Genomic DNA, 19,608 nt, shown 5'->3' with positions numbered 1-19,608 from the left:
TTTGCTTCTCAGAAGACACGAGTGTAGTTAATGATTGCTGTGGAACAGGGAATTCCCTAAATATAAAATGGGTATTGGGAGAACCAGTAATGCATCTGTCACTGCTGCTTGGTGTCACTTGTGGGAAGGATGGTATCTGCTTCTAACCCTGAAGAATTCTGCAAATAGCTCCAGGGTGCTGATGAGTCCTGCGACCGTAATGTTTTTCTTCTAAAATGCTGCCTAAGATAAGATAAAATTGTCCAAGGGCCTAGGCCTGGCAGATTGTTTGGGTCAGGGATGCTTTGCTGTCTTGGGATAGAGCTGGATTTTAGGGAGTGTGGACATAGGGACACTGTGGATAGGGAGTGTGGATAGGGACAATGCTGAAAGAGAGAATTTCTCAGTGTGTGTTATATGTGGTAGGACTGTTGAAGAACACAGTCTTATAGGAGGGCAGTCCATGGAGGTACTGTAATACCAGTATGTACCTTTAGGGTACCAGGTGTTTCCAAAGCAAAGCAGGGATGGACATAATGCTGAAAGTGTGAGTTGAATGTGTAAAGGTGCTGGGCAATATCAGCATTGTAAAATGACAGTCTGTAGCTTTCATAGTCCAGCAGGATACCAATCTTTGTGGGGGGAACAGTAATTCTGATGTCTGGTGTCATCCCACTGTGCAGGAATTCATACTTGTGCCTGTGGGCAAGAAACACAGTCAAAAATACCTCATGCACTCTGTGCACAGGCATGTTTCAGGGTCTGTTTTCTTGTTTTGCATGCATGGTGAAGACAGTCCTATCCTTTCCACGTATCTCATCGTTATGCCCCATTCCCATCCACTCTGCTGAGAACGCTGTTCACTGCTTTTCCACACAGCCTTATCCCCTTGCTCAGATGTGCCTGCCTCACCCACATAACAGGCCTTCGTATCCACACCTGGCTGAAAATGAGCAGGTACTGTCACTTAGGACAGGACAAGGTCAAAGGGACTTTCCATTTTTCCCAGCTGCTGAGCTTTATCTGAAGATGTCCTTTCCTCTGCGAAGAAGCTGTGCTCTGCCAGGCCAGTGAGGCCTTCCCCAAAGCAATACTTGTCTTCTCTTAAGTCTTGCAGCTTCATAGTTTTAGGTGCAGCCAAGGAGAGAATTGATGAGATGACTCAGTGCTGTCCTTCCAGGCCCTGAAGTGCCACCCACTTACTCTCTAGGGCCTGTGGTACTGAGCCCTCTTTCCTGCCAAAGGCACAGGAACTGGAAACGCTTACGCCCTCAGACTGCAGCAGCAGTGAGGGAATATAATCCCTCAGGCAGGGGCTGGCTGACTCAGTGTGACTCTGCATCCTCCAGGCTATTTGATGTCATATTTCAAACCCTGTTCTCTAAATGACATTTCTGGCTGCTTTTCCTACAATACTTCATGTTGCTCAGCCAGGGTGGTGTTGATAGGGACTTTCCAGTCTTCAACTTTCCCGTCTTCAGTTACTGGAAGGTGACCTCTAATCATGATTCCTGTCCTTTGTACTAATGGAGGCTAGGAGGATGCTCTGTACATAACTGCTTTGTCATGAGGGTAGCCCTTTTCTTCCCCATGTAGTCACTGAGTAATGCCAGGATCCTTTAACAGTTACTCAATCAGCTGTCCCTAGTGTTGTACGCTGCACCCAAAAATATGAGTCTTTTATGGGAACATGTACTGTTCTGGGAGAAACGAGAAGATTTATTCAGTAAAGCAAGTTTTCTGGTATTTCACAGGGACCGGCTTCTTCACTAACCACCTCTTCCACCCACACAGCACAAACCTTAGAAAATTTCCCTGCAGAAATGGGTATGACAGTGACTCAAACAGAGCGACAGCCTGGCCCTGTTTTCTCCTCCCTGAAGTCCATGCTTATTGCTCCACAAGAGTAAGAGCAAACCTCAATGTACCTCTTAGATCATTGTAGCAAAGAAATCAAATTAGCCTTCCTGCAGTGTATGGGAGAGTCATTAACTTCAGTGGGTTTGGTCTCCCTCATTAAGCAGCGTTTCTTGCTGTGTGGGAGGCAAATGTCAGCATTGCTAAGAACTTTGGTTATGCAGGAGGCCAATGGCTGGGGAGCTGTGAGCAGCAGGCATCTGGGAATGTGTGCTCTAGAAAACTGAGCTACATCTAAAACTCTCCCTACATACCAACAGACAGAGGACTGGAAGCACTGGTACCATGCTGTGTCATCATTACCATCTGCTGATAATGTGTGTGCTGGGGCACTCAGTGCCTTGTTCAAGGGGACCCAGCACCACACTGGTAACTCTTGCAGTCTGAGTGCCGTTGTAGGCTGAGGCAGTAGAATTACTACGTTGTTTGGTATGGAACTTGTTTTCTTGCTCCTAGATGCTTCACGGTGTGCCCAAATTGTACATACAATTTCAAAGGTGATGCTAACTCAGTTGCCATTGCCCAGGGTAGGGCCAGTGGATGCAGCTGAGGCAAGAGGGTGTTCTGGCATTTCTGCATGCAGGCATGGCTGTTGGGTTGGGTACCTCCAGAAGGAGGATATGAAAACGTTTCCTGCGAATGGTTTTATCCAGGTAAGTACTTTTTAGGTGACATGGACTTACTACTGGTTGTCTTCCCAGTGGGATTTCAGTGACCTAACAAGGTTTTTATAGTAACTTCTGTAATGGAATTTATTCAGATTTGTTCCTGGGACTGCTCCTTTCAATGTGAGAATGGTGCAAAGCAGTAGGATTTGCTTAAAGGTTTCAGAATCATTCCAACACTAATTCACAGTGCCAGTGGTAGAAATAATCACAGACCCCAGTTTGAGTGTTTGACCTGCGTTTTGATTTTTGCCTCTCACAGGGAAGAGTTCTTTGCTGCTCAGCCTGCAGGTGTACATGTAGAAGGTATCCTATAGGAGAAATGTAGCCTGCACGTCCCTTACCTTGATGGTGTGATGATGTGTCTCATGCACCAGGATGAGTTGTTTGCCCCCAGATAACCATGTCTTGGAGTGTTTTCAAAAGCCACGCCAACTCTGTATTCTGTATCTTCCTCAGCTTCCACTTCCCAGTAATGCTTTCCTGGAAAAGGGATCAGACTGCCCAGGATCCCGATACACCTGTGAGAGAGACAGGAATATGCTCTGGCAGGAACTCTTCGCAGTGCTAGCTATGTAGTGTACCTGGGTGTTGCATATCAATAATGGAAGCCATGCTAATTGTTTCCGTAGCAGCACAGCATGAGTTTTTCAGTAAAGTGAAGTTCGCATGCTGAGGACCTGACACACGACCTGCAGGTTTCTTTGTGATTCCTACTCTATTTTACTTTTGGGTAGTTTTGTATGAATTAACACCCTGGGCACTTTCAAGAATAGGAGGAATAGAATCCTGTGCTGCCTGAGATTTCTGGGGAAAAGAGTGCTTTGGTGAACCCCAGTGTAGAAGGAGAAAAAAGTGTATGTGCTTTTTTTCTTCCCACAGAATCCAGGACTTAAGTGTCACCTACCATCAGAAATGAAACACTGTAGCAATTCAGTACTAGACCAGGCTCCCCAGGGCCCCATCCAATCTGGCCTTGAACACCTCCAGGGACGGGGCATCCACAACCTCTCTGGGCAGCTGTTCCAGCAGCTCACCACTCTCTCTGTAAAGAATTTCTCCCTGACATCCAAGCTAAATCTCCTCTCCCTCAACTTTAAACCATTTCCCCTTGTCCTGCAGTTATCAACCCTTTCAAAGAGTTGATTCCCCTCTTCTTTGTAGACTTCCTTTAGGTATTGAAAGGCTGCAATGAGGTCACCCCGCAGCCTTCTTTTCTCCAGGCTGAACAAGCCCAGCTCCCTCAGCCTGTCTTCATAGGGGAGGTGCTCCAGTCCCCTGATCATCTTTCTAAACACCCTATCTCAATGTAAGAGGGCAACTTGAATCCTATAAGACTACATCCCAGTTCTGCTTTAGGAAAATTACACAGGGTATTTGTATTAACCGTCATTGCTGCATCACAGGACATAGCAGGTTTCAAAACACTGCTAAAGTTTTGGATGCAGAGTCACAGCCTGTACATTTTTGTGGTAGGATCATGTAGGGATGTAAATTAAAAAGACAAAGGTTGTTGCTGGAACACTCTGAGCTCATCTGCCTGCAAGTGGTACTGAATTCAGCATGATGAGGATGGGAACAGCAAGTGCAGACTGTACTTTGTGCCACCTCAGCAGCAATCACGTAACTTAAGTGTACAGTTCACTAGAAGTGCATGTAGATGTAGTGGGAATAGATTAAAAGTTGATGAAATTGAAACTCAGAGAAGCTATGCTGCTACAGCTTGAAAGAAATGATGCAAAATGGATGACAAACATCTGTGAACAAGATATTACCATACTAATGAGAGTTGCAAAGCCACCAAGGCAAACCTGAATCAGCCTGTAGGAGCTGGTGTGGTTAAGAAGCATATTAGCCTGCTGGAGATCACACAGACTTTAGAAAGCAGAGTTTACTATATAATTTCATTGTGCAAGTATTAGTCATTTCAACATGGGAGCTTTTCCCCCTCCCCCCCCCCCCCCCCCCCCCCGTCTTGGCATGAAAGAGGCTTATGAGAGTTTACGGTGGCATCCAAATCATCCTCTGAGTTCAGAATGAGATGAGTGCTGGCTGGTTGTTTATGTGAAACATAAAAGCACCCTGTAGAAGGGTGGGTGAAATCCCATTTAGACTCATCATGATTACTATAATGGAGAGAATCTTCTCTCCTGGATCTTTTCAACAAAGCTCCCTAGTAACCTTGCATGGCAAAAACAGCCTTTCATTTCCATGGAGGGGCTAAATTTTGACTGTGTATTACTATGTGTCTACAGATGCCTCTCCTACTTACATGTTGTTTCTGTGGTGCTGATTGGAAACTGCTACATTTTAGCAAGCTAAGGCCCTAGCTTTAATGGCCTAATTCTATTTTGAAACGAAAATCTGTAAGCCCAATAGCATGAGCTAAGCAAACAGTTGGCCAACCCAGCAACATTTTTCAGCAAAAGGTAACCGTTCAGATCTCTCTCCTTTCCTCAGCATTTGCTTTGGTGCATAATACCTGTTCAAATTTAGCACAAAGTGTCCAACGTAAGTAGATTTATACATAACTGCAGCTGGCTGCATCTGTAATTCTCTTTGCTAACTTGCATTGACTTCCAAGCAAAGTTTAAGTTCCAAAGAACAGCTGCAGAGAGAGGTCAGCTCACAAAATCAATGAGAACTGGCTGAAAACCAAATCAGATACTTCTGGCATCTATTTTAAAAATATCAGTGCTCCATGCCACAGAAGCCCCTTTTGAAGAAGAGGTTCAAGTGCCTAAGGTACAAATGGCAGTGCTTTTGTTGTTGTTCTGTCTGTCTGTTCTGTATTCTGTGTTCAGTGGCTTCCATTGAACACAGCTCTATAAGAACAGCCCTTAAATCACCATGTGTGAGACCAAGGAAGGATGGGCAGAGCCTCTTGTACAAGTCTGCATCACCCTGGCATCCTGCTGAGAAAGGGGCAAGGAGGAGGGAGCAACTGCCACCAGAAAGGAGCAGCTCCTCAAGTCTTAGAAATGTGCAAGTACTAGATCACTATAATTAATGAGAAGTTAATAATTATGTGTTTTTTAGTGCTGCATTAATAGTAAGTGGGTTTTATTTATTTATTTATTGTGACATTTAGGGCTCTTTGGGCTCTGTAAAGAATTAAGTAGGAAGAAGTTTCAGAAATGAATAGAAGTTGGTGAAAATGAAATTTTCAAGTTTACCTTGTAAAGCTGTTATCATAAACGGGCAGATCACACTCTGGGTTTTCCAGTTCATCACATGCAATTGTAAATCCATCATCTAGAATGGCCAATAAAGGATGGGCTGTGTCCTCATTAAGACAGAAGTAGGTGCCTGCAAGAGAAAAGCATGCGTGAGAACTACAGCAACTGCCCGTGGCATTATGGTTTGCTACAAGGGTGGGGAGGAAATGTTTGGATCCACAAAAAGAATAGCTAGCATTCTGGAAGGAATCTGGCAGACACTGAGAGGACAAGGTTATCCATTTCGAGACTTTCAAATAAATGGGTGTTACAGGAACAACTTACAGCTTAATACTGTTTAGTTACAGCCTTGTTGAAAAGCAGAAAATAGGCCTGAACCTTTTTTAAAATCCAGCCAAGGTTCAAAGCTGCAGGCATTGCACAGGAAGCAGCTATTCAGAGATGACAGCTCCTTCCTGCAGTAGACCATCTAATTCCAAGTCATCTTCCTTAGAGGTGAAGTGATATATTTTTATTAGCCTCTGAAAGTAGAAGAAAGGTTCAAGTCCTCTCCATCACTCCACTCTTTCACATAAACGCCAGGCATATTTGAAGAGCAGGGATGACTTACAGTGGTGACAGGCCAGTGTGAGGTTCACTGCCCAGCAGTCACTCAGTTCAGCCTCTCCTTTCTGCCTGCCTTTACAGAGTGCAGGCTGGATCCCACTGATGCCAGAGACTCTGGAACTGCATTCTTCAGAGAGTGACTGCTGAAAAGACTGCTGCAGTGTTCCTAGTAGTGTGTGCCCACCACTGCCTAGGAGCTGTAGCCCAACAAGGCCCTCCTGTTACAGCAGCCCTCAGAGAGTTAGGGCAGTTAAGCCAAGGTGAAAATACTTCTGTCTTTCTTCTTTCTTTGGAGACTTCACGAAGCAGATCTGAGACACAGCACTCTGCAGAGCAGGCATGTGCACCACAGCTGCTGTTTGTGAGTTGTAGCTGTGTATCAACCCCAGTAAATAAGAATCTAAGGTCATTCTCAGTTTTGAAGGTGAGATCTTGCAGCTGACAGAGCAATTTGCTACAGCTGTTTGCATAATGTAGCCTCTGAGGAGTTAAATCTCTTCATGCTAATCCAAAATGAAATAATTGTAATCAAACTGCAAGTAACTTCAGTGCAAGTATAATACAAACAATGACAGAGCAATTAAGCCATGTGCTGCTGAAAACAAATATATGCTGTGCTAGCAGAAAGGGTAATTTCAATTATTGAGTTTGATTTAAGTAGTTGAAATAGACACAAACAAAAGTCACACAATAAGGCTCTTCCTGTTTGGGGATTTGAGAACGACCATTTCTTTTCTGAGGTGTTACCAGTGTAGCCAAAACTGTGTTAAAGTTCATCTGTAGATTCTTGCATGGGTCAGCTTTCTGAATAAGAACAATTTGCAAGTCTCTCACAGAAGGTAAGTGCAGAGGAGATGCAAGGATGGCATAAATGCATTTGTGAGTGAAATGAAAGGTCTGGGACAGCCCAGTGATGTTGAAGCTCCGTTACAGCAGTGGTAAAGAAAACAGGTGTCTACCTATGAGCCGTTAATCTGAGTTCTGATTGGAGGCTGGAAGGGAAAAGGGCTTCTAATTTCCCCCTGGGGGAGAAGGTTAACGCTTGTCTAGAGTGGCAGTAAGAGCAGAGATGATAATGTCAAAACCAATAGTTATATAAAACTATTATAATGATAGTTATCAAAACCAAATTTTCCAGTTGAATGTTGGGTTGCTTTTTCCAACAGATAAAGAAGCCTTCAGACCTTCCCCTAGGTAAGCTGGAGATATGCTGATAAATACAGAGGAAGTTTTGCATATCCATATTATTCTGGAAATGACCAATTGTCTCAGCCATACTTTCCAGCAGCTGCATTATAGGGTAATCTCTGAACTAAAATAAAATCACACCTCAGCTTTCTCTTCCCTGGTGTGTCAGAACTTGGCAAGCCAGTGATATCTAGGAGCACTGGGTTGGTCTAGTCTTGTTAAATGTTTGGAAATCGGTAACTTTCAAGTCTCAAATGGACAGAACAAAAATCTTTTTGAATTACAGAGCTAAAGCAATGCACTTACTGTTACAAAAGGGTTTTTTTGGGGGGAGGAGAGGGGAAGGGGCTGGATTGGTTTAATTTCTAAAAGGTTACTAGGTGGGTAATTAGAAGTAAGAGACTAGGACCTGATCCAGACACCACTGAAACCAGCAGGAAGATTTCTGTTGAGATAATAGATGCCACAGCAGGCAGTGGGAGTTGATCCACGCTGTACAATACCTGTGGTGTGTATCAGGACAGGTTCACTTCTCTCACTGGAACCACCCAGGTTGAGGGCTTTAACAGAAATGTGATACCTTTGTGCTGGCTGCAGATGAATTAGGGCTTCACAATTAGGAATCCCAACAATTGATCTACAGAAAATAAGATCATGGATAACGATAAGGGAGAGAACCAGGTTGAGATTATTTTTCTGAACAAAGAACAAATCACACAATCAGCTTCTTTTGTAATTCTTTAACAAGACTTCATCGTTTTGAGTAAGAGTTGCTGGTAGTATGGATATGAGAGTCTGAGATTTTTACCTTTGTTTCTGCCATTGCCCTTATGCCCTTTATATTCATTTTCCATAAACATCTATACAACTACATTTACTGAGAGGAATGTTTCTCCTCAGGAAGGTGAATTCCTACAAATGTAGAACAAATTTTAAATTTGCTTCTCGTAAGTGGTCACATCCAGTTCCTAACAGAAGTTCCTGGCAAAATGAAGAATAAGGAGAAAATACAATTATCTCATTTGACCACTTACAAGTAGGTACCGTAACTTGAATTTTCAGATTTCAAACTTCATATGGAAAGATATTTTTGCGGCTCTGAAATGGGAAATGTCTTCAAACTGTTTCCAGCAGAGAATGAAAGTGAAAAACATGCCACAGGATGTTCATGGATTGTGTGCAAACATGAAAGTCAAATTATTTTAAATAATCTGTTTTAAATATTCACATAATTATCACTTACAACTGCATCAAATTATTTAATTTAAATTTTCCTTATTCTTAAAATCTTATGAACTGCCAAATCCAGCTTGATTTTCAGGGAGGGAGAGGGTATCTGATTGTCATTGTAACATTGTGCCTGGTGTCACTGTTACTGATAATGTCAAGGCTAGTTACTAATCACATGTGGGTTTTTCTACTCCCTACCCCAAGCAAATCCAATCTTATGGTACTAAAATGTTTATCATGAAATTCATTTCTTCAGCCCAATACTGTCCTCTGCTCCCCAGAAGTTGCTCTGCACAGCCATAGACTTGTACTTTTCTAAATAAATTGCCTTTGGCTTTTGGCCAAAGGGCCATGGATCCTTTCTTAGTGCTACCTGAAGCCACATGACTTGAAATGATTTCATCACTACAGGTTGTGGACGTAGTAGAACAGTGACTCACTCAGTAATAACGTCGCCATTTTCTTTGTCTGTCAGCTTGGACAATTCGACCGTGTAGGAATCAACAGGATTAACGTCTCTAGATTCCCAGCACACGAGTGCTGCGTTTTCACAGCTTCGTATCTTTTTACTCTTAATGATAGGTGGTGAAGGAGCTAAAAAAAAAAAGGGGGTGGGGGGAAGAGCAATTTAAGCAATTGCTGCTAGATATTTGTAAATTGAGCAATATATAGTCAAAGACATCTACCTCCCCAGCAGACAATAAACAGCAGGCATGGTGATTAACAGTACTATTCAAAAAATTCATTTGGACTGTAAAGTTTCCAAAATAATTAGAGAATGAACAATGACAGAGATGGGTTATACATCCTTCCTTTCACTGTTTTGACCTTAGCTATAAAGGTGCATTCCTTCTCTACTCTGAGATGTCAAGGCTTTCTGGAATGAATGCTTAAAAGTTTCACTTTGACTCCACAAAAGAGAACTGGAATCTATTTCTTTTTTACCAGTACAAGAGTTACTGAAGACAAGGCATACTAATCAAAATGTGCTCGACTAAACTGCAGTTACAAAGGACAGCATAGGAGGTGACCTCACAAAATAGCTACAGAGCAATAAAAGGATGGCTGGCATCCATCTGAAAGAATTGTGAGATTTGAGCCCTATTCTCAGGTCTCCTATAAGTTTATGCTTAAAAAGTTATTCTATCTCCGTGCTTCTGTTCCTTACATTCTAAAAAAAGGGCAATTGGCCTGATAGGCTCTCCAAATAAAGTACAAAACTCTCCTGTATTCAGAAAACTTGCACCAGAGGAAATGAAGCACCCAGAAAGCATTACTTGCATAAAATCCAGAGGCTACTGTGAATTCCACGATGAAGACCACACAGTCACATGAACAAAATATGCTTACCTGTTACATAAACAGCTCTTTCACTTGGTGGACTGATGCCTGAAGCATTTAAAGCACTGACCCAAAACTCATATTGTGTATTCGGCAACAGATTAGAAATGGTGCAGTATGTTTCTTTGACTTTTACCATATTCTCTGAAATGGAAACAACAAAGCATTTACGGTGCCTTTACACAGTTACAAACCTTACTCCAAAGCCTCCTAAAATAATGCAGTTGTGGCTTATTTTGTGTTCTGAGTTCAAAAGCCTCCTATTCTCCCTACCCTTTGATTAGGCTGCTTCACCACACCTTCCTCTTAGAAAGCAGAAATCAGATAATGCTTCAGTCTCTATAGGAGCAACATCACTCCAAAAAAAAAAAAAGAGAGAGAGAGAGAGAGAGAGAGAAAGGAAGATCTCCCACCCACCTGTCATTGATTTTTTATTTTTTATTTTTAAATTCCTGCACATTCCCACACTGTGGATGCCGTCTGGTCAGCTCCTTCCAGCTGAAGCAATTTCAATACTCATTTGTCATTCTTTGCTGTATGAAATTTGAGCAGGTTCTGCTTCTCTGTTTGAACTGTCTTTTTGGCATTCTATGGAGTTCTCTAGCTGGAGAAGTTCTTGGTGTTTTCAGTAAAAGGTTCTGAAACATTATTATTAGCAAATGTAGTTTTATCATAAATCCAGGTGATTTTTGGACGGTCCACTGGTTCTTTTTTGGGTGTGTGGGTGATGGGGAGTTACAACCTATTATTAGCATTGAGATAAACTGTAAAATGACTGTGGGGGCTTAAGCAGGCATGCTGATAATATGATGATTTGCTTTCTAAAAATACAGTGCTTTGCTGTTGATGTGGTGCATGTGTGTTTAAAAGCAGTTCCTACCCCCCAAAGCTTTTGTTGTGACCTGGCACTATCGTCTGCCCCCTTCCCATTCCTGTGATCCCAGCTGCTCCCCCAGTCCTGTCTTTGCTTCTGTGATTGGTCCTGCTGCAGCTGGCAGCATGGCAGACCTTGCAGCAGAAGAGTGACAAAGCCAGAAGCTAGAGCTATGGTAGCACATATGTTGGTAGCAGGGAGAGTAGCTATAGAAGGTGCACTGGTTGCCACAGCAAAATCAAGGAGCACTTTGGAACCAGTTGTTTTGTCAGCAGGGACTGAGCTGTCCCCTTGTTTCTCAGTTTCCTTTACCTGCTTGTTCATCACTGTGCCTCTCATTGCTCACTGGTTTATAGCACAGCTGGTAGCACTCCACAGTGTCATCTGAGAAGAGACCCCAGCAAACTCTCAGTGAGGTGCCAGTTGCTGCATTGGGAGCCTGGGGATTGATCACAGGGGCACAAGGAGCTGCAAAGTGGAAAAATGGGTCATTTTTTGAAAGTATAAGAAGCATGCTCTGTTATTCACTAGCAAACAATTCTCCTTCCACAAAAGACTAAGCACAAAGTCTGGGCTCTGACTAAAGTCATACTCCTCTCGCATTGAGAAAAGTTAGGAGCTGACCTGTTAAGTATTTGGAGATGATGATCAGGCCTCTGGTGTATGAACTTAAGTCTTGCTTAAAATCAAAACAACAAAATAACATAAACCTCAGCCCACTCCTCTGTAAACTTCCTCTCCCCTGCCTCTGAGAGCTGCTTTTCTTCAGTCAACTAATATAGCCCTGCAGGAGTGACATTCCAACAGGCATTGCACCACTTGGAATAGCCCTGCTGCTGAGGATCCTGTGGAGGAAAGATCCAACGCAGGGTCAGCAGCACAAATGAACTGGTGGCAAATGCTACTTTATTTTAAAAAGAAAGCAACAACAAAAGCAAACACCACAGCATATGCACAGAAAAAATGTATTATCTGACTATTACTATATGCAATGTGCCAGAAATGGTTTACTCTCTCATATTTTCTTTTTTTTTTTTTTTTTTTAATCATTAGGAATTTGTTTGGTTTTTGCTCTGGTTGCTGTGAATGACAGGAAAAATATTTGCCAAGTAGCAGAGGAGCAAGCCACAGTCATATGAAAGCTGGGCAGGTTGTTTAATACAGCTTGTGCCCCTCTCTACTTTTTTCAAGCAATTACAAGAAAAGACAATTTATCACCTAACTCAGCATGTCTGATCCTTGAACAGAAGGGGCAAGTCTTTGTGAGTCTTCTAGGAAATCACCCAGCAATGAGCAAGGAAGACTAACCTTGAAAGTTCTGATAATTTTATACTAAAAACAAATTAAAAAATAGCTTCCTGAATCTCTGAACATATGGGCAAACAAAAATATCTAGAGAGTAAGATAGAGAGAAGCTAACTCTGCCTTTGCAGTTTTCCTTTAAAAGAAGTAATGGGTTTCTGCTTAATGCATACACTTAATTAAATGTAAATAGGTCTAAAATAACGATTAGATAGGAAGAATACCTGGAATAGAATTAATGGAGTTCATAAGTTGTTCAACTTCTGAGAAATCTATGGCACGCTCTTCAAAGTCTGGATGTGTTGAAAGCTTTAAATTCACTTCTTTCTTTAAGAATTCTTTCAATCTATAATAATAAGAAAAGACGTTTAATTGGAAGTGTCACAGTATTGGAGATGCCATTCTATGTTAATCTATTGTCAAGAGGAATACAGCAAACTCTACAATAACAGCTATTTGCTTAGGATAGTGTTTCCACAATTGCACAAAACTCAGCCTCCCCATGCTCTTGGATGTGTGTGGCCACACATCAGATCGTTGCTCTAAAGTGCCAAATCCAAATAGCTGGATGTGGATGGGACTTAAGGACCACACTTTGCTCCACTCATGCAGTAAGGTGGCTGTGGCACACTGCTACTGAGGTGAGTGAGATTCCCCCAAGCAGCCCTTGGTGAGAAGCAAGCCATTAGCTCCACAATTTTCATCCTGTTATTTAGAATTCATGACTCTCTTACTAATCTGGACTTTACAGTTGTAGGCAGTGTAATTATGAAACAGAAGAGTATCTTCTCTGTGTGTTTTCATCATCGATGACAGTCAATATTTTTTTCTGCAAATGATTTAGCATGCCTTAAGATTTCTTCCAGCTGCTGTAACAGCTTTCATGATCTGTCTTGAGCATCCACAGCTTGACTTCCAACCCCGCTTTATTAATGCATAAATAAGCTTGTTGCTAATCTAGTTAGAGACAACAGTTTTAGGCAGATTTGTTCCTGAACCTTTCTTTCAAGATCTTTAGAAATCCTATTTCTCAGTCATTGAAATCTATTCTTTATGACTAAGCTAAAAACAGTAACTTTTCATGTTCTAACTCTCCTTTTAGGTTTTTTGAAATTAGCTCAAAATGAGTTTGGGATGTTGAACTCCTTAGAGCAATTTCTCTTGCTGTGTTTTGAACAAGAAATACAAAGGTTTCAGTGGCTCTACTAGCTCAGGTGAAATCTGTATGCCTGAATGGAGTCAGAACATGCAATTTGTCTCCAAAAATAGATCCAACTAGCAGGAGGAAAAGTGACACAAAATCCCAGACTGTGATACTACCTGTCAACCATGGTTACTGCTTCCTGTAGAAAAAAAGAGAGTTTGCGTTAAAGACAGAAAAGATACATTTTTTGCATAAGGCCAAAGCAGACTACATTGTGCTGTTGACCTGTGCTATATGAATTTGTTCCAAATGCAGCCTTTAGAGTAAGCTAGCGGGCTCTCATTCAGCCCTAAGAGTAAAGCCTTGTGTAAGAGCCATTCAAGTGGATCCTAGGTCAATTTATGATAGCATGCAACATCAAGCGCTTACCAGCATCTACCCATTTAGACTCTAGACTCTTTCCTTCCTCAAGTGTGCAAAGTCCCAACAGATCCTTTACAAACAGAAGCCAATGATGTTGGCAAAAATAACTGTGAAAGGATCTGCAGTGGAGGGAATCTAAGAGTTACCACCATAATTTTACCGCCCACGAGCCAAACTGTGAACAGTCCGTGAGACCCAGGGCCAGCATTGGTCTGCAGTCGGTGGGTCAGAGAGTGGCCATTTCTCTTGAAGGCAGACATTTGGTCCCTGAAGAGACCTAAGCTGCTGAAAGCTCAAGAGCAAAAGCTATTCATTGAGATGAGCTTCAGTCCCACCCCTAAAAGATTGAAATAATGGCTCTTATGGCCAGTGTAAAACTATGAGATAGGGAGAAAATAAGGTTATTGCCAGAGATGCAAAGGGAAAAGTCAGCTCATGAAAAGAGCTCAACTGGTTGGACTGACACAGCAAAGTTGTTCCATCTGAACAGATGGGAGGTGTTGGAGAGATTTTGTTTGCTGTCCAGTTCAGAAGTTAGCGTAGTTGTGCTATAGAAATGCTCCCCTTCAGTCAAGTCACAGGGCAGCTCAGTTTAGAGCAAGCACTGATCAGCAGTGAAAATTCTCATTTGTTTTCCAATTATTTTTCTACCTGCTAAGAAAAATAGTTCTCAACACCTTCTCAACAGTGGGATTCATCCATCACTTTGCAGGAGCCCATAATTTATTTAGTTTGGAGCCTCCTGTTCTGCTGAACTGTTCAACAAAATGAGCAGAAAAAGAAACATCTTCCAAAGTGGATGCATCAATGCCTGCTGTGATCCTGGTGTACAGCAAGGAAGCTGAGCCTAAACAAGGCAATGAACATCAGTAAGCATTTCCAGTGTTTCCTGAGGTAAGCTTTTTAGAGAGGTATCTTCTCTCTAAACCCTACCAAGATTCATAAATCGTTGAGCAATCAAGTGACAAACATCTGCCCCTGCAGCTGTATTTTGGATCCATTGTGTTGCCCCACTAAGTCAATGTCACCATGCCAAACACCTGGAGCAGCAACAGCACATGGACCTGGCACCCCAAATTCTCTTTAGCAATTAAGTTGCTTGGGGACTTCCCAGCTGGAAACTACCTGCAAGCAGCAAAAAGTGGTTAGAAAAGGTCTTGTCAGTCAAAAATCATTACCTTCATAAAAGCAACTTTGTCATTTTCCTGGTAAAGCTTGTGAGTTGTATCCATCAGCTCCTTGCAGGTGTCAAGATGTTCCCCACAACTGACCAGCTGTTCATACAGTGCTTCCAGCTTCTGCCTCTTCTCTTCCCCCAGTGCTTCCAACTGTTCTTCATATTTCTGAGCAAGCACTTGCACTGCATCATTGTAATGAACCTCGAAGTTCTGCTCCTGCCTCCCAAAATTCTCCTGCAAGGCATTTGGGGTTTTGTTGTTTTATGTCAGACCTGAACCATAACTCAGCAAAAGAAGTCTTTCTTGGGCCTGCCTTAAAATCTCCTTGCCAGGGATGCAATGCCAGTAAACAGAAGATGTTACTTGACTAATTTGCATTTTTACTAATCATTCATCCCCTCTGAGGCAAAAGAGAGTGTTAGATTTGGTTCCAGACATCAAGATCATCAGAACTGTCTCCAACCTAAACCCAGGAAGCACTGTTTGGGAAATATCCTAGCCATAATTTCCCAAGTATTTCCACCTACACAGCCAAGCATATCCTTTCACTAGAGAAACCATGGCAACCCAGTTGGATCCCTGGATTTGCTCTGGGGGAGCTGAGCAGTTAATGCTGGTATCCTCTTGCACTGCTGGAGAAAGCATTAGGAAGGAAGATTTCAAGGAGCCAACAAGGCTCTGTTGCCAGCAGCTGCCCACTGCTCAGACACCGATGTTCTTCAGTGCCACATGCAGCAGAGAAAACACAGTAGGTGCTTTGAGGTACCAATTCCATCTGACTTGAAGCCAGCTGGGTCCCCTCCCCCAGGGCCAAGTTGACATCAGCCCTGCAGGAGCACAAATGCTGAAGTGCTGCATCCTGATGCAACTGGCCCAAAGGCTTCTGTAAATGGGGTGCAAGCACAAATGGTACATTGTGGATGGGTTTGTTAGATCACAGTCCTTGGCCACTTAAAATCAAGTTAAGCTGAATGGGAATGGCTTTATTTCTGAATGCAAGTGATTTAATGTGTTTTTACTAGCCCATCTAAAAAAAAAGAAATGATTAGGATGAATTTTCCTGAGTATCTCAGTCCAGGCAAACCCCAAGATAACTCTGTGCTCAGTTACTGTAATTAACATATGCCATTAACAACAACATGCTGTGACTCTGTCAAAACAGTTCTGATCCCAGTACCAAAGTGTTAACTCTAGAAGAAATGCCTTACCTCTACAGTAATGAAGATCTCTTCCAAGTGACTGGCAAAGTTTTCCACCTGAGCAATCTGCTCTTCCAATTTGCACATGTTTTTATGAATCTCCTCCTACCAGAAAAACCCAGCATGAATCTCAGTATGTCCAAACACTCTTTAGAGGCACCACAGTGCACTTATTCTATTCTTACCTTTTCACTTTCCACTGCACTGGATAATTGAGCCACTTCATGATCCTTGTGCTCACCAAACAGTTTGTCAAAAGCTCGGATTGGTATCTTGCAAGTACAGCAAAAAACATCTGCCGTTTCTTCCTCCTCACTGACAGCCTGGCTGCTCCGCTCATCTGACACGCCACTGCTGCTAAGCCCCTCTCTGGACCACGTGTGGCTATCAGCTTCATCCTCTGCTCTGGCTTTGCTCTGATCTTCATCTTGAGAAACCTCATCAGGAAGTTCCTGATGCTTTGTGCTTTGACTTTGATCTTTCACCGGAGAGCTGCTTTTTGATCCATTATATGCAGAGTCTTGCAATCCTGATCTTTGTGTGTGAGCAGGTAGCCATTTGCTGCCCACTGTCTGCAGATGCCCTCCAAGAAGCTCAAGCTCTTTTTCTCTGTCCTCATCAAGCCCATACATCTTGGCCAGCTCTGCAACCTCCCTTTCCAAGTCATACGCAGCTTCTTGTGAGTTCTGACATTTTTCACTACTCAATGCAGATTCCCTGCTGGTATTTCTCAGAAATCTGCTTCCTTGACCAGATGGCTCTTCAGGAAAGATATCAAACCTCTCATTTGATCCATAAAGATCCATGTGATAAAATATCAAGCCTTCAGTTTCACTGGAATCTGTAACTGGTGGAGAAGCTGAGTGACCAGGAAATTGGTCGCTATTTTCATACTCTCTTGCACTGACAGATCTGGATGACATTGATATCCTCTGTGAGGCTTTTGAGATGACGAGTCTCAGTCCTGTAAAAGAAAAGAAAAATAATAGCTATGTGCTTAGATATCAAGCATGATATGTTCTCAAAAGTGTAGAAAGGAGTAAGTTTGGCTGAGGACAGCCCTGGGCCTAGAGATAGTCATGGGAAAGGCTAAAGCTTCATTACCTAGTGGGATGCTGGCTTTTCTCACCTCTGTACAAAGTACAGCAGAGAGCTGTCTTTAGTATGTATCTTGTATTTTCTGAGTGATTCATCTGTGACCTGACATCTAAATTCCAAACTGTGGAGTCGTCCCATCTTCAGCTCTACACTGGGATGTGCTTCAAGTGCATTTAGTGGTGTTGTGTGCAATTGGAGATGGATTGATCTGAGGTGTGTTCACCCTTCAGCTGCTGTAAAGGACTGTTTCTGAACTGTCATTCAGGCATCCTGTAGGATGCCCTCTCTTGTGACCACTGATGCCCCATAAAACGTTAGCTAATGACCTGAAAAATTCTGTTCTAGATTTTTCAGGTTGTCTTTCTTGAAATTGAAACTTGGTGTTTCTTTTGGCTTTCTTCTCACTTCAGTTCTCCTGTCGTTTCCACAGAACAAGGATAAATACTGCCCTTTGGAGATTCTCAGGTGTTGTGAAAATATATTTTTTAACATAAAGGAAGTTTGCAGAAAAAGGTTCATGATGATCCCCATGATAAATCATACAGTCTCCAGGAAGCAAGGCAGATCCTTGAACTGAGAGAAGCCTGATCTGACCTGGAGCTTGCACACTTCATCCATTCTGTGCAATGTGGGAAGTGTGAAAAGAACATATGGATGTGAAATGCAAAGCTGTATGATAAAGCAGATGCACGTGGGACAACATTAGAGGTACAAAAGCAATCTCAATGCTGACTCCCCGGGCCCACTCCTTCTCACCATCCTGCTATTTATAACAACAAATGAAATAATGCTGGTACAGGAAGACCACCAGGTGCTCTGTCAGAGCTGCAATGTCTTCCCAGCCCGCCATCACTCAGCAAAATCATGTTGCAAAACTACTCAGCTCTGTTTTTTGAGCAATTGACTACTACAATCAGCAGAGTTCATGGAGATATTTCAGCCAAATATTAATGAATCTATAGTTACAGCTAGTCTAATTCAGCGAAACAGACAAAAAGCTTGGAAACCATTTTCTCACAGAAACAAACAAACAAAAAAATCCCTAAAAGCTAAAAGTTCAGTTACTCATCAGAATTTCAGGAGCTTTCACGTAAGTTTTGCTTTCAAACTACTTTTTACAGTCTTCATAGTTACAAGTACTTGCTATCACCTCAAATTTGTTTCATCAATATTTTAGCAATATTTCTGAGGATTAATTTGCTATCATTGTCAACAAATTCAGTGACTTATTAGAAAGTTACTTATTGAACAGGTGAAAAATGCTAAGAAATCTCCCACTCTCCAGTTGGGTATCAATGACTGAAAACAGTCCAGCCCCCTAGGCATCTAAGAAAGTATACACAGAAGTTCACTATTCTCTTCTGGCACTGCAGAAATGAATGTAGATTCTGGAGCTAGCAATTTCTTACTACAGACAAAAAACACGGAAGTTATGCAGAAATACTATTATTTATGCTAGAGCTAATAAAATAAATCATGCAAATTCTAACGTATGGAACAGAGAAAAGGTTTTAAAACATACCAGCAAATGTTGTCTGGCTCCCACAAAGACTTTTTCCCCCATAACTGTAACGGTAAGGTTTGCTTTGCAAGCTGCAACGAACTAAAAAAGTGAACAAGTATTTTTCCTACCAAAATAAAATTAAATTATATAAATTAAAATGAGCATAATTAAGCTTGTCTGGAACCCTGCTGCCTAAGTAAGATTTTCAGATGATATGTTTGCTCAGTTTACAGACGCAGATACAATTACAGTGAAGAACGTTTAAGTCCATGACCATCAATAATGAAAAAAATACAGTAAAGAATGTTACTACCTAAAAACTTGCCTTCTATCTTAAGACGTCATAAATTCTTCTGACAGCTCAGGTGACATCAAACTTCACATTTATTTCCCATAGTAAAAATTAATTCACACAAAAGCTATTCCCTGCCACTTTCCTATGACTGCAGTTGGAAGACTTATTGCAGTAACTCTAGACTGCCTCTTTCCTCAGATAGGGACACGCCAGCAATGAGCAATGGCACAAATATAGATGTGTCCCAGCTGTCCTTGAGTAGCACACTACTTGAGTGTCACCAGGACGAATGCCATCCACCGAGAAAAGGCTCTGATGGTTCTGTGTGATTCCTGGAGCCAGAGTACTTGGAACATTTATACAGACCCCCTCTAAAGCCAGAGCACACACTCAGTTTTTGAGCTGACAATAACAAACCCAGCAGAGTGCAGTCATTGACTCTAGACATGGTTTACAAGGCTGTAGTTCTAGGCACGTTACCTTGTG

General features: G+C 42.2%; 1 protein-coding gene across 1 annotated transcript; it reads right to left on the bottom strand.

Moving 5' to 3' along the window:
• Window positions 1-425: 425 nt before the first annotated feature.
• Window positions 426-17,148, bottom strand: FSD2 (fibronectin type III and SPRY domain containing 2; the record flags this gene model as incomplete). The annotated part of the gene is made up of 12 exons (XM_079540664.1): window positions 426-678; window positions 2,906-3,082; window positions 5,738-5,870; window positions 8,038-8,171; window positions 9,205-9,358; window positions 10,115-10,249; window positions 11,292-11,447; window positions 12,506-12,627; window positions 13,602-13,624; window positions 15,027-15,260; window positions 16,235-16,330; window positions 16,411-17,148. The coding sequence occupies 12 exons, from the start codon at window positions 17,146-17,148 to the stop codon at window positions 426-428; spliced, it is 2,355 nt and encodes a 784-aa protein (XP_079396790.1).
• Window positions 17,149-19,608: the final 2,460 nt, after the last annotated feature.

The sequence above is a fragment of the Tetrao urogallus genome (genome assembly GCF_951394365.1).
Source record: "Tetrao urogallus genome assembly, chromosome: 11".
NCBI classification, from domain to species: Eukaryota; Metazoa; Chordata; class Aves; order Galliformes; family Phasianidae; genus Tetrao; species Tetrao urogallus.
The sequence above is the reverse complement of the archived record's forward strand: the minus strand, read 5'-3'. Positions and strand labels throughout refer to the sequence as shown.